This window comes from Opisthocomus hoazin, chromosome Z (genome assembly GCF_030867145.1).
Source record: "Opisthocomus hoazin isolate bOpiHoa1 chromosome Z, bOpiHoa1.hap1, whole genome shotgun sequence".
NCBI lineage: Eukaryota > Metazoa > Chordata > Aves > Opisthocomiformes > Opisthocomidae > Opisthocomus > Opisthocomus hoazin.
Window position 1 is genome coordinate 66,800,946 of NC_134454.1, and position 13,786 is coordinate 66,814,731.

The 13,786-nt window shown below is 38.2% G+C and overlaps 1 protein-coding gene across 2 annotated transcripts in view; it reads right to left on the reverse strand.

Moving 5' to 3' along the window:
* Nucleotides 1-670: 670 nt before the first annotated feature.
* CWC27 (CWC27 spliceosome associated cyclophilin) overlaps nt 671-13,786 on the reverse strand; it is a 130,289-nt gene continuing 117,173 nt past the window's right edge. The window contains exons 14-15 of one of the 2 annotated variants that reach the window (XM_075446965.1): nt 9,297-9,381; nt 3,226-3,345 (exon numbers count right to left, since the gene is read on the reverse strand). In XM_075446965.1, the coding sequence (XP_075303080.1) occupies nt 3,322-3,345; nt 9,297-9,381 (109 nt within the window). In that variant the 3' untranslated portion in view covers nt 3,226-3,321. Of the gene's footprint in view, nt 3,346-9,296; nt 9,382-13,786 lie in introns of both variants that reach the window. The other variant, XM_075446966.1, reaches the window with a different exon arrangement.

Consider the following 13,786-nt stretch of genomic DNA (forward strand, 5'->3'; position numbering starts at 1 on the left):
TTTGTTCCAGAAGTCCCTAAATGAAATGCAGAACTACTTTATCTTAGTGAAATGAAAAAGTTTGACTTCTTAGCCTATTTCTAAGTGATTCTTAGTTGATTAGCTGAGATCATCTGTCTGCTAGTTTTAAGACATTTCTAATGTTCTCGTAGTGTAGTGTATGTCAGTCTTTAGTGTTAGGAAAGTTTTGTCACTGGGATGAATGAAGACAAAATAAGAGCAGGGAGGCCTATTGAAATTGCCTTGCTTAAAAATGGAAGGTAACTTTACTGGGTAAGTATGGTTTCATTCCTACAAGCATATGTTTTTTCTTTCACAAGGGAAGGAATAAAGGTAGATACTTTTCTTTTCTTAAAGAAATGTTGATTGGCATTAACACAGGTGTACTGAGAACTCTCAGAGAAGCTTATTCAATGAATGCTGTAAAATACTATGCAAGGTTGATTAGCCCTGAAGACTAGTATCACTTGTAACAATCACTTGTAATTATTAAAAACTGTATTGGAGGCTCTACGTTTCTGGGAAATTAATACTATAAAATATTTTTATCATTAGAATTGATAACCAAAAAAAGGCTTGAATTAATTTGTTTGTAGATTTTCTCACTGATGCCCCCTCATGACAAGTTCTGTTTGCACAAGGCTCTGTGCCACACCCCTGTGGCATAGGACTGATTTCAGACAGAAGTGGTTCAAATATCTTCACAGAGCATCCAGGGACTAGCACTTTCAGCTATGTTCCCATCATAAGAAAGTGGATTTCCCATTCACAATCGCAATGATATTGAAGGATTTTAATCCAAATACCTGTACTCTTATGTATGGGTTTGGTACAGAGCAAAATGCAAACTCTTGAGGAAGTTTGCCCCAACTCTCATTTTAAAAAACCCTGAAACCAAACTGCACTTGCTTTCCAAAAGGCTTTCCTCTTTCGTATCCAGATAGCCAGCCCTAGTGCAAAGCGTATGCCAGCTTACTACTGGGAACCTGGGCTTAATGCAGTAAATGTCCATTATACCTGAAGTGATATGCATTAGACATAGGAAAGACAGCTGCCTGGGGTAAGCATCCTTCCACTGGCATCAGCATTAACAGTGTAGTACTCAGAATTAGCTTAAATAGGCAACTCATTTGGTTTCAACTGTAGCATTAATTACATAAGATACATTATCTCTGGAAAATTGTTTACTGATTTTCACTACACACTTCACTTATTAAGAATGTCAGCATAGTTACTCTCTTGTGCTTGTAACATTATCAGTCCTGTGTATGCAAGGTCCAGCCTTTCAGACCTCTTCCTACTGAGCAAAGCCCTAAAACCCTGAGTTAAGCTTGTTTCCCTGTTCTTGTCTAGTGCTAAAAAAAACCCAGGAATCATCTAATACAGCTTCTACAGAGCTGCTGCAGCTAGCTGGCAAAAAGATTCATCTAAAAAGGGTGTTAGTCAACTTGTCCATTCATTGAATCATGCATCCTACTCTAGCTTGCAGGAAAAGTATGTAGTTAGAACAGTTTTCTATTACAGGGGCAGAAGCTGTCTCTTGGAATTGATACTCCAGCTTCTTTCTAGACCTAGCCCTCACTTTCCCCATGCTGACCTCCTCTGCCAACACACACACACAGACTCATTCTCTCTTCCTCCCTCCGGTCCCCATCAGAATGCGGGTTTGATATGCTCATTTCCTGTAATGACTGTTCTAAAGTTTTCTTTACAAAGAAAGCAATGAATAGAGATAACCGCATGTAACACTAGATGGTCTTGATTTTGCCAGTAGCAGCCCGACAGAAAATGACTTAAGGATTAAAATACTTTGGCTCAGTAGTTTGTGAATGGCCATGTTGAAGAATGTAACCCCTCTTAACTTCTTTACACCATGGTACAGTATAATTCACTTGGCCTAAGAGGAGGATAATGACAGCTTTACACAGGATCTCACATCACACGTCCAAGTTTTCTTCTTATCTCAAAGGTTGCACCGTGCATTAAAGCAATAGTCTGTATTAATCTAACCTCTGACATTTGGGCCATATTAACCCACCAATGCAGGTTTATGTATCTCACACCTCAGACCCTATCAAGAAATTTGGCAGTGGCAGCTTGATAAGGACACCATACCTTACTGAACTTGTTCTAAAAACAACATCAGCGTAACACTCCTCTGGTTGCACTTTTTAATGACCTTGCTCATTTGTGCTCACTCTTCTTTAGCTGTTGCCCATATGCATAGTCCATGCTTCTGCGGCATCACAAATGCTGTAAGGAAGGAGGACTGAAAAATTCAATTTTTCTGCAAAAGTATTAGCACCCAGGGGGAAGAAATCTGTGGGATGTCTATAAACTGGAGACTGGTGCTGTTCATTTTCAGATGGCAAAATAATTGTTAAAAACCAGATTATGTCTTTAATGACACTGATCACATTTTTTTCACTTCTGTACTTGACTAATTAACAAACTTTATTACCAGCTACTTTACAGTGAAAATTCTACCAGAGGAATGTTTCTGGTATTGCAAAAGTTTAAGCAACCACTACAGTACATTTAGAATCTCTTGTTGTTCATGTGGTACAGGTAGTGAAATAAGACTCCTCAGACTGTGCATTATCCCAGCTTCCCAAGTTAATTAATTACTTAAACTTAGTTTGTTTAAGGAAAGCTGGGACCATTCCAAGGACTTCTGCAAGTGCATCACCTTAATTCTACGACAGAGTGGTTCAAGCAGGCAGCATTTACTGCTGTAATGTTTATATGCCTTTCCAAAAAGCAATAACTAAAACTATACTTTTAGAATATATTAAAAGCCTGCAGATGGGGTTTCTGTCTTCTAATTGCACCCTTACTTAGATAAATTCTCATTCATTATGTTGAAAACTTGTTTATTACCATATGTTGATTAAACAATGATAGAGACTATTGTAATTAAAGTACAGACAAAAGTCAACTGTTTTATTAAACACATAATTCTAAAAACCTTTAGAAAGGATAGATAACGAATGAACTGAGAGCACTTAACTGCACAACTTCAGAAACAAATGATAGCTCTGCTTCAAAACTGCACAACAGGTTCTTGAGAGATTCCTTTTCACACTTGCCCAGTGATATTTTTAGGAACTACAGCTTACAAAGCAGCCAGTGCTTTATTGCAGTCACTTTTCAAGGCAGCTCCAGCCAGCTTTACATTCTTTTTATCTCCTTTCTTTTTTTTCTCTCATTATCTTCTTGCTTTCTTCTCTTCTCCTCTTAGTTACAGGATTCCGTGGATCATAGATCTCAAAAGTGTCTTCATCCTGCATGCTTGCATCTTTCACCTTTCTGCTTCTATCTTCAAACTGAAGTACATGTGACATCCTATGAAAATAAAACATAGTTCAAACTCAGTGAAAGAACGGAAGTTATGATTTGTAATTACGATACGCATGGCAAGATTTTAGGATGGTGAGTTATGTTTGTGCACAGCAAAAAAGATACAAGTTTTGCTGGGTTTTTTTGTTGTTTTTGCTTGTTTGCTTTTTTCTTTCTTAGTAGACCCTAATATCATAGGGTCACAACACTTTTGTGAAGACCATTTTGAAAAATATAGCTAAAGTTTGCTCTGCTGGATTTTATTTCATGTACTGAAATCTCTTGTCTTTTTTCTATTTAACATATCTTCCCAAATGTACTGAATAATTTTCCCAGGAACAGGGAGTATTTCTCAAGTTTTCCTATTAGTCACTTTGGGCTTACTTTCACCATTAGGGTTTTACAGAAAGGGCAAAGAACTTACAAGGACAATGCCTTAAGTAGGCACGCAGCAGATGAAAAAAAGGGAATGCTTCACATCCTGCACCTCCACCTTAACTTTGTTCAGATCAGGCTTTTTAATTCTTTGAATACCAGACTAAACTAATGCTTTGTTGAATCCAATGTTTTTTCTACTGTTCATTAGAAATTTTCCCCCCATTTCAGCAAATTCCCAGTAATCTGAAAACATCGGCCCATGTGAACCTCATGAGGTTGAACAAGGCCAAGTGCAAGGTCGTGCACCTATGTTGGTGCAACCCCTGGCATCAATACAGGCTGGGGGATGACGGGATTGAGAGCAGCCCTGCTGAGAAGGACTTGGCTGTACTGGTGGATGAAAAGCTGGACACGAGCCAACAATGTATATTCACAGCCCAGAAGGCCAACTCTATCCTGGGCTGCATCAAAAGCAGCGTGGCCAGCAGGGCGAGCGAGGGGATTCTGCCCCTCTGCTCTACTCTGGTGAGACCCCACCTGGAGTCCTGCGTCCAGCTCTGGAGCCCTCGGCACAGGAAAGACATGGACCTGTTGGAGCGGGTCCAGAAGAGGGCCACAAAAGTGATCTAAGGGCTGGAGCACCTCTCCTGTGAGGAAAGGCTGAGAGAGTTGGGGCTGTTCAGTCTGGAGAACAGAAGGCTCTGGGGAGGCCTGACTGCGGCCTTTCAGTGCCTGAAGGGGGCTTATGAGGAAGACAGGGACAGACTTTTCAGCAGAGCCTGTTGCAACAGGACAAAGGGCAATGGTTTTAAACTGAGAGGGCGGATTCAGACTAGATACAAGGAAGAATTTTTTTACACTGAGGGTGGTGAAACACTGGAATAGGTTTCCCAGAGAGGTGGTAGATGCCCCATCTCTGGAAACATTCAAGGTCAGGTTGGACGAGGCTCTGAGCAACTTGATCTAGTGAAAGACGTCCATATACATTGCAGGGGGGACTGGACTAGATGCCCTTCCTAACCCAAATAATTCTATGATTCTATGATAACCAGGAGTCAAAAGTAGTTTGTTAGCTGTAGTCAGTGGCAGGAAATTCTGGAGCTTATCAACTATGGTTTTATTAGCATGTGTCACTGAAGTGAGAATTAATACAGAAACTGTCAGAAAACTATGAATTTTAGCTTGGACGCACAAAATCTGAAGCAAAAAGATAAATTACTTACTGTAATTAAAGAAAAAGAGAAGTGAGAGGGAAGGAGAAGAAAACCAAACCAAAGATACTTACAAGTTGACTGAGTGTAAAGCTATTGATCTTTACTGACAAGTTAGCAAGACTTTTGAATATATAACCATAGCAAAGCTGCTACTTATGAACCAGGAGACAAGTGTAAAGTTCACATGTTCAATTAAAAAAAACCCCAAAATGTAATGAACAGATTTTTCAGTGCAAAGAAACAGGCCTAGGGAAAAAACCCACTTATGTTTGGATTCTGTATTAATCAGTTGCAAAAATGTCTTTGACTTTGAGGGACAACTTAAAAAGAACTATACTGAACTGAATCTAAGCAAATCATTCTTTGTAGCATTGGATGCCTTTGTCTGCAGTCTTTGTGACAGAAAATGCAGGAAGAACAAGTCAGTATCAGAATGAAAGATTTGCGGCCAATGAAATACTGCTTTATCAGTCTCTTGCAACATGTAAAAGGTCCTGAATTAAACAGGTTTTTCAAAGAGCTCTAGTGCAAATCTCCACACACAAAGAAAGGGAGGGAGGGAGAACCAGATCAGCTACTATAGGTTACAATATAATGCCATTAAAGAAACCAGACAAAATTCAAAGCTATATACAATATGGGATCTGTTTGAATGCTTCAGAAAAATCATTGAGACTTTTCATTACAATGGATTCTTAACATGTGAATTTCATAAATGACTTATTGTACAGCATTGTCAGCATGCTTGCATACTACCCTCCCCCATGGAAATACTTCAGAGTTGTTTCCAGTGCATAAAACCTCAGCAGTTTATAACCCTGTACACACTACTAACACCAAAACTTATTTTTTTTTAGTCATATCTACAGAACAACATGATGTACCATCAGAGTGACTCATGATTGCATATTTGTAGTTTAATTATAAAAACATTGTGTCACGGTGGAGGACTGAAGTAACTTATTTTAGTTAACATGCTTTCCGCATTTGTCATATTCTTCTCAACTTATTAAAGATGAGCATTTGAATATTTTTTTTAAGAACACATACCAGATCACACTATCCTAGTCCAAATTAAAATATAGGCCTAAAGAGATGGAGTCATCCCTTGGTGAGTGGTTTTAGAGTGTGTTATATGAACATATGTAGAAGCGTAGTCACACTTAGCTATTTCATCAACTCCAGTGTTCAAAGAATGCCACAGCACACTTGAAGAATACAATTATTAGGAATTAAAAATAAATACATCTGTAATTCTCAAGTCAGGCCATACTGCGTCCCAGGTAGTCTGCAAATTCAACACAGTAGATTCAGACTAAGAAATGTTTACTTCTCTCCGAGAGCTGAAAGAAGTCATAGTCTCTGACTCCTATTCATAACTTTCCACTGACGTGTTCCCAGCTGTCATTAAAAATAAGTCAATATTAAGAAACTTTTTGATATTCCCAGAATCAATTTCAGATGCAGCATCTCATAGGTAAAGCAAAATAAATACAGACTGTAGTGGAGGTGTTAGAAAATATTTTCCTGATGTAAACTTAAGCTTATTTTTTGCAAGTCCCACATCTTCACAGGTAGACCTGCATCTTATTTTTTCGGTTTGCATCTATGTTAATGGTAAATCACACTTAATACTATTTTCCAAAACCAATTCAAATTGTTTTATAAGGAACATGGGAAGTATTTAATAATTATTTCTATATTAATGGTTTGAATTTACAGTAATCTTACTCAAGCTCCTCCTTTTATTGAAGTTTGCACTTGCATAATTTTCCAAGTGTGGAGTTAGGGCTGCACTTCCACAAATACAGGCTGCATGAGACTTTTCTTTGTTCGGTTTACAGCTCTCTGCTCTTCCGCACAGTCCTGGGTTCAGTGGGGAGCTGGCTGCCCAGTCATGCTCCTGCAGTCACTGTGCTGAAAACTCTGACTGCTTCGCTTCGTCTTTGGTCTTCAGGAACCTACTAACTTGTGCTTATCACTGCTTGTTGACAGTTCATTTTAAATGAGTGAGACACACAACTTCAAAACACACTTTTTCTGCAAAATTTAAAGGATGAAAGGTTGTCAGTTCTCCTATGCAAAACTCAAAAGAAAAAAAAAGTTTTGCAGCTTAGTTTTTTCCGAACAAAACTAGTTTTAATAAAATAACTTGCCAAATATGATGATTCTGGGTTTAAAGTATCTAGGTGTTCAAACTGTTGACTTTCTTTAGAAGAAGAAGTAACCACAAAATTATTTTCTTAACCTCTTTTATTAAGATAGTGCTGCAAATCAGAACCAGCTATCTTAGCACGGATTTATTGCTGAAGAGGGCTGATTTTTACCCAGCCAGCTTACTCATACAGTTTACCCGTTCTCCCATCCCATGTTAGGGCGGAGCAGCTGTTCTGCTGCACTGCACTTCTTTCCTTCAGTGTTGCTGAAGGACGTTCAGTACTTGGCTATCTTCTGTACTCCAAAAATGAAATGTCTAGAAACATTAGACTGAGATACCTGAATTCATTTAAGCTGGTTTCAGAGATGGCACAGGATTTCAAAAGTTCATGGATACTCTCCTGGCCTTGTGATATTCTCAGATACCAATTTTTGCAACAGTCAGCAAACAAGACTGCTTCTTCACAGTTACTAGCAGGATAGCTCCTATATGTCCTTAAGCTGTGGTAACTAATACATTGCCTTGGTGATCAGTTTACTTTCTAGGAGGTAACAAGTAGGAGAATGTTGGCTGTGACTGAAGCTAAAAAAGAAACTCCAGCACACCAGAAAGCATTCAAGAACTATTACAGTACCATTAAGCTTTGTGTCCAATAGTCTAGCATAGGCAACACCATACTTGCCAGCTGCACATCAAAGAACAAACCCACCTACACAGTGCTCTCCAGGCAGACTCAACCAGTTTATTCAGGAGACAGATCATGTTCTTCTGTATTACTCTAGTGAGACCGTACTTGTAAGAAAAGGTATGACATAGAGTAACCCCTCTGATTTTGAGATGTGAGCCGTGCACTGGATCTGAACCATGTGCCAGCTGCTGACAGGTGGCAGTCAGGTAGCGTAAACAGAAGTTTGCTATCACAACAGTTCTGTCCTTTCCAAAACCGCCCTTTGGGAGAAACCGAAGTGGCAGTCAGTGAACTGAATCATTCTGAATCTCAGCAAGAGCAAGGAAGCACTGTGCTTTTGCACTAGTGATGAAGCTCAGCTCTCCAGGCACAAGTGCACTGCATGCATCAGTGATTTTTATACTAATTGAATGAAAGTGCTCAGCTGCATTGCTTAAGTCCACACTTCCTTATTAAACTGACACAGCTGTTGGCAGCTCACCTGCTGCCCATTCAACCTTCCTTGCACAAGTGACTCTACACAGCACACCCTTTGAGGCCTCTGCCACTTCAGTGGAGAGCCTGGGATGTTATCCTGCACTCACCTATGCCAGCATTTTAAACAGCTGAGCTTTGCAGTAAATGATCAACAGGTATGGATGAAAGTTATGTTCTGCCAGCTCTGTTGTGGATGTAGAAGCTTTTGGCAGAGAGGCAGTAACTTCTTAAGCAGTTTTAGCCAGGATTCATTTGGAGGTGCCTGCACAAAACGTGGCAGCTGGTGGTATATCCTTTGTTTCTGCAATCAGTAGGCACTGAGAAAAAGTAACACACAGCTTTTCACTTTCCAGATGCAGAACTGTATGTTACTAAAAATGCACTACTCACAGACAGCACATCTAAATCGGTGCCCAGAACATTGCCAAAAATTACATACTGCTTTGAAACACAGATTAAATGCATTAAGCAACTAATCACATTGCTATAAAATTTATATTATCAGAATTTTGCAAATTATTGATGCGTTTTATGAAAGTTACTGGTTCTGTCCTTCAGGATGCTTAAAATGAAGAAAGCAGGAGTAAGTATCTCTGTCAAGAAATTCAGTGCTGCTTCTTGTGTTGTCTAAAAAACAGAGAGACCAATACAGACCATAACTACTAGTACTACCATTCATTTCTGAGTTCAACATTGCTTGCAAGTGACATGCTACCTACTTTTCTCAATTAGCACCAATGCAGCATATATTTAAAAGAAAAATAATGAGTACTCAAGCACCACTGCTTTCCTCAAATTATATTCTATTTGACACTAACAATTTCCTTCAAATACTGTAAATGTGTATGTTAAATTATAAGCATTAACACAGGAAATATTATAACACTTTCCTCCCATCACCCTCATGATATGTAGGCAGTGGATAGAAATGCAGCTCATGTGAACAGATGAGAAAACAGATGAGTGAATCCACAGATCAAAGTAAATGAGATCTCTCTCCAAAGGAAAAACAATTTTGGCTGCTCTGGAAGAATGAACTCACTGGTACACTTTTCACTTCCAGCAGAGTAGCGGGTGGCACAGGAAGAAGAGAGACAGTTGAGAAACGCTGAGAGACAGTTGAAAGACTGAAAAGAAAAATAAATTGAGGAAGGTAAAGACTACAAAAAAGATAGGAATGAGAAAGAAAAACAGAGAAAAAGACACTGACAAAAATGTAAATAAAATGAAGAAAAATGTCAAATGACAATTGAAAACAAGCAAAATTTTTGAATCAAGGCAAGAGAGCAAGAGTACAAACAAGAAAAAAGAATGTCAAAAACATAAAACAATGGGAATTTTGAAGAAGGAAATACGTTAATAACATGCAATTTCATTTCCACCTTTCTCCACAACTGAGATGCTACAACCAAAACAAGCCTCTTGGCTTAGGCTGCTGCCACCATTCCCTGCATAAAAGCATCCAAGAGCTTTACAAGTGATTTTGTAGACACAACACAGCAGGAGAGAGGAAATATGTCTGTGTCTGTAATGAAACCTGCAACCATCACCAAGTGCTCTGTGCAACACAACTCTTGCTGGCAAGTTCCCTGGTTTCTGTCTGCCCTGTCTCACTATTCAGCTTCATTTTACTTTTCCTGTAAAAGATAACCCATCATCCCTCTTCTCATGCAGAGGAGTCCTGTAATCCAAGTTTCTCTCTCTTACAGATCATGAAAAGAAAAAACACATTTTCCCAAGTACCTGAAGTAGGTTCTGATTCTTACAACAATGAGGGCTGATAGCATAAGTACTGCTATAGACGCAGTCCCAAACCTGGATTCATCTCTTTAGTTCTCACTGTTTCATACAGCCACTGCTATCACAAAAAAGATATGTGCAGAAAACAAGCTTCCTTGAGTATGTTTTGTCTCATTACCTCACAGTATTGGAGCAGTGCTAAATTACCTGTGAAAGCCCATACTCTTCTGTAGCCCTTAGTATTTAAACCTTCCACTGTATCACACACTGTTCCTGTTTGAGCTTAGTTTTCCAAACTGGGTTTCATTTCACTTTAACAAAGTTTATAATGCCTCCCAGTAAAAATCTGTGGTCATAGGTTTTTTCTATGATAGCCACTGCTAAGAGACTTCCCTCTTTCTTGTTTCAATGCTCGTTTCCACCACTCCACGTTCTTTTGTTCCTCCTTCCCCATCTCCTTTCCTAATGATCAGACCACTTTTCCCTCCAATTTTTTGTGCTGTCATAAAACCTTGTATTTTTCAAATTTATTTACTTGATATTTAAAAAGAGAAATACGATTTGCTGTACAGGTCTAGCCAAATTCAGATCATTAATTATTCCACAGAAGTTTCTAATATAAAAAAATGATTGGAAGAGTATTGATAAAGTTGCTGTAAATACAGGTATTTGCCCTATTGCAGTCTTCTTCACAGGTTAAGTATTTAATTCTACATCAAAATAGTACTGTTTCAATCCATATTAGTGAATATACTACAGACCACAGATTTTAGACTGAAATTTAAGATTTTACTATTGTTGTGAATATCCCCAGCACCAAGCACTCTCCTGAGGTTAACTTCATTTCTGCAAGACCCAAAAGTGGTATTTTCTAGCTTTCAGATGAATGGAGTACTATTAGCCTACAATATTTCAGCATTCGGATGTTAAGAATTAACATATTCTTGCTGCTCTTGCACAGAGCAAAAATCCCCCAATTCTAACCAAGCAAACTGATAAATATATGCTTTTAAAAATATTATATGAAGTCAGACTGTACAATTCTGTTAACTTTGACAAGCCCTTTGAAATTGTATTACTAGTGCTGGAGGATGAAGAAATTGGTTTAACCTCTTCAGAATAACCAGCAAGTTGTGGGTCCTCCATAGGCCAAAGAATGAGTTGATAATATTTTCTCTTGGTGTAGGCTTACAGCATAAAATGATCACAACAGAACTTTTGCAGATACTTATAACACTTTTTTGAGATATTGTATTCGAGTGCCATATGCTCAGTTTTACCCCAAAATATTCCCTGTAAAAATAACAAGAAACTAATAGTTTCACTAAGTATGGGATATCCAGGTTAAAAAAACCAAAAAGATACTTCACTTTTTGCAAAGCTAACAGGAAAGTAAATTATTCTTGGTGAAAAATAAAGTAATAGAGTATTCTTCCATTGTTCAGGATAGTACTGAGCATTTTTTTTCTCTTGAAAGAAGATTTAGTTGTCAGTAACCTTCTAAGAGAAAGAGGAAATCCACTTATCTATGAAAAAGCTCATCCAATTCAAAAGATAATCAAAGCACTGGGGGGAAATGTGATTAGTTCTCATAGTATCAGAATTAGAAATATGTAAAACTGTGATGACTTCGGTTTTAAGCAATAAATATTTTTCTGTAAAATTTTACTTAACCTGTTTTTATATTGCATTATTCGGTAACACTTCATATATAGCATATTTACACTATATTCTTGTCTGCTTCACAAAAATGTGAAGTAGTTTGATGAAAGAAGCTGGGTGCTTTAAATAGACAACCGCTCCTGGTAGAGTAGATTGGTATGGAAGACTATAATGTAAATTCCAGATGTTGTTCCAGACAGTGTACCAGTCTAGAAAAACTTTACACAGCATTTACTACAAGGACATAGGAACTGCCATACCGGAACAGACCAATGATCCATCCAGTCTAGCATCCTGTCTCTGGCAATAGCTTGTACAATATCTGATACTCTAAAAGTCAGCAAATTGCCTCCCCAAGTTAACACAAACAGTCAGGCAGCATTGTACCACCAGGGCACAGAGCTGGAGTGAGGAGCAGGCGAGGAGAGCATTTCTAGCACAAAAATACTCAGGTTTTCATAACATTCAACATTCTCTGGACACTCTCCCTTCTCTTTTGTCCCTCCGTCTCCCCATTCTGAATATGTCCAAATCCTTGCTGTCTAAACATGTCATTGAATGAGATGAAGTTGGGGTGCTTGAAAAGGTGTGTAAATATGCAGGAAGCTTAGGCTAGGCTATTAAAGATTTAGAAGATTATTTCTTCATTCTTCACTAGGTTTTCTGGCAATAAATAAAAGGTAAGGTTTCCAGACAGTAAATGTAATACTAGATACCCCTTGAGTAAAGCATGGATCATCTCTGAATTTAAGTCAAACGGTAGTCGATTCCAGGCCCAGATGCCTCGTCCAAATAAACTTCCACATGGAGGAAGTAATGAAAAAATAAACAAACAAAAAATCCCAAATGCTCTGAGTTTCTCAGGCATGTGGAGCAGCTAGAAGCAATAAATATACAGCTCCAATAGAAGAACAATCCGTTAATACAAAATTACTGACTGAAGCAATGGGCTAGCAGCTAGCATTTACATATCAAGGCTTGACCACATTCTAGCAGTAGAAGGGTGAAGGTGGAGAGAAAAGGTTGGAGGAAAAAAAAAATTAGAGCAGAAGGGGTTTTTTTTCCTTTCTTCCTTTAAATGTTAGTGGCAATACTAAAACCCAAACAAACATTTTTTGCCAAACAGAAAAGAAACCCCTCTTTCCAATGTGTTTTTAATACAGACCTCTGGCATTCATTTATCCTTTGTAATAATCAAGTAAGTATTTTGTCAACTTTTTTAAAATGTAGTTGAGTAAATCAATGGCCTTAGCAGGAGAGACCTAATATAGAGCCAGTTTTTCCAGACTAGTGGAGGAACGTTGGCTCAAGTCTGGTTGGGAGGAGGGGAGCAAACACAGCTTTAATCCATCTTTGTGCCTCACTGGCATAAATTACAGTAGCACTTTTTCTTTCGTTCCCCAAACTAGCATCGGCATGTGAAAAAGGCTGCTGCTTAGTTTTCAGGAGCTTACTGTGTTTGTCACAGTTAAGCTTCTGCAATGGAATCTGCAGAGACTGATCCTAATCTTGAAGAAGCTATATTTCATAATCCTCGGTCTGAGGTATTACAGTGAAGAAAGAGACTACATGTTAGAAAATGTGTATAAAGGTAGGTTTATGAAAGAAATATAACCACAATATTTTTAGGTGTTTATCCTGAAGAATTTCACTATGCAAAGTTTAATAGCAGCTGCTGTATTAAATAGGAAACACTGGAAACGAAATGTGGAAGACATTATCAAATTTATGTGGAGTAGATACTAACAGTGTGCATCGTGATTTAGTTCTTAATATAAATGAAGTCTTACAATGTAACAACAGTCCAGGTAACTTCAACATATACCTGATTCTGATATTGCTATTTCAATTCAAAAAACCCACTAAACCCAAACCAATTCTAGCCTACTCTCTACAACACACATGTGAAAGGTGGGAAAGTTGGTGCCTTGATACTTTTTTTTAAACCCAAAGATCTCTCTCTGTCAGCCCCAAAGCCTTTTACTGAGAGAATACAAACTAAATGAAACACTGTGTATTCCCACTCCTAACTGCACCAGATCTCTCACTGAAACCAACGCTAAATATTCTGAGAGAAGTTTTTCTTGTATTATGAATAAAAACATTTTTTAAAGAAGATAAAGGACATTA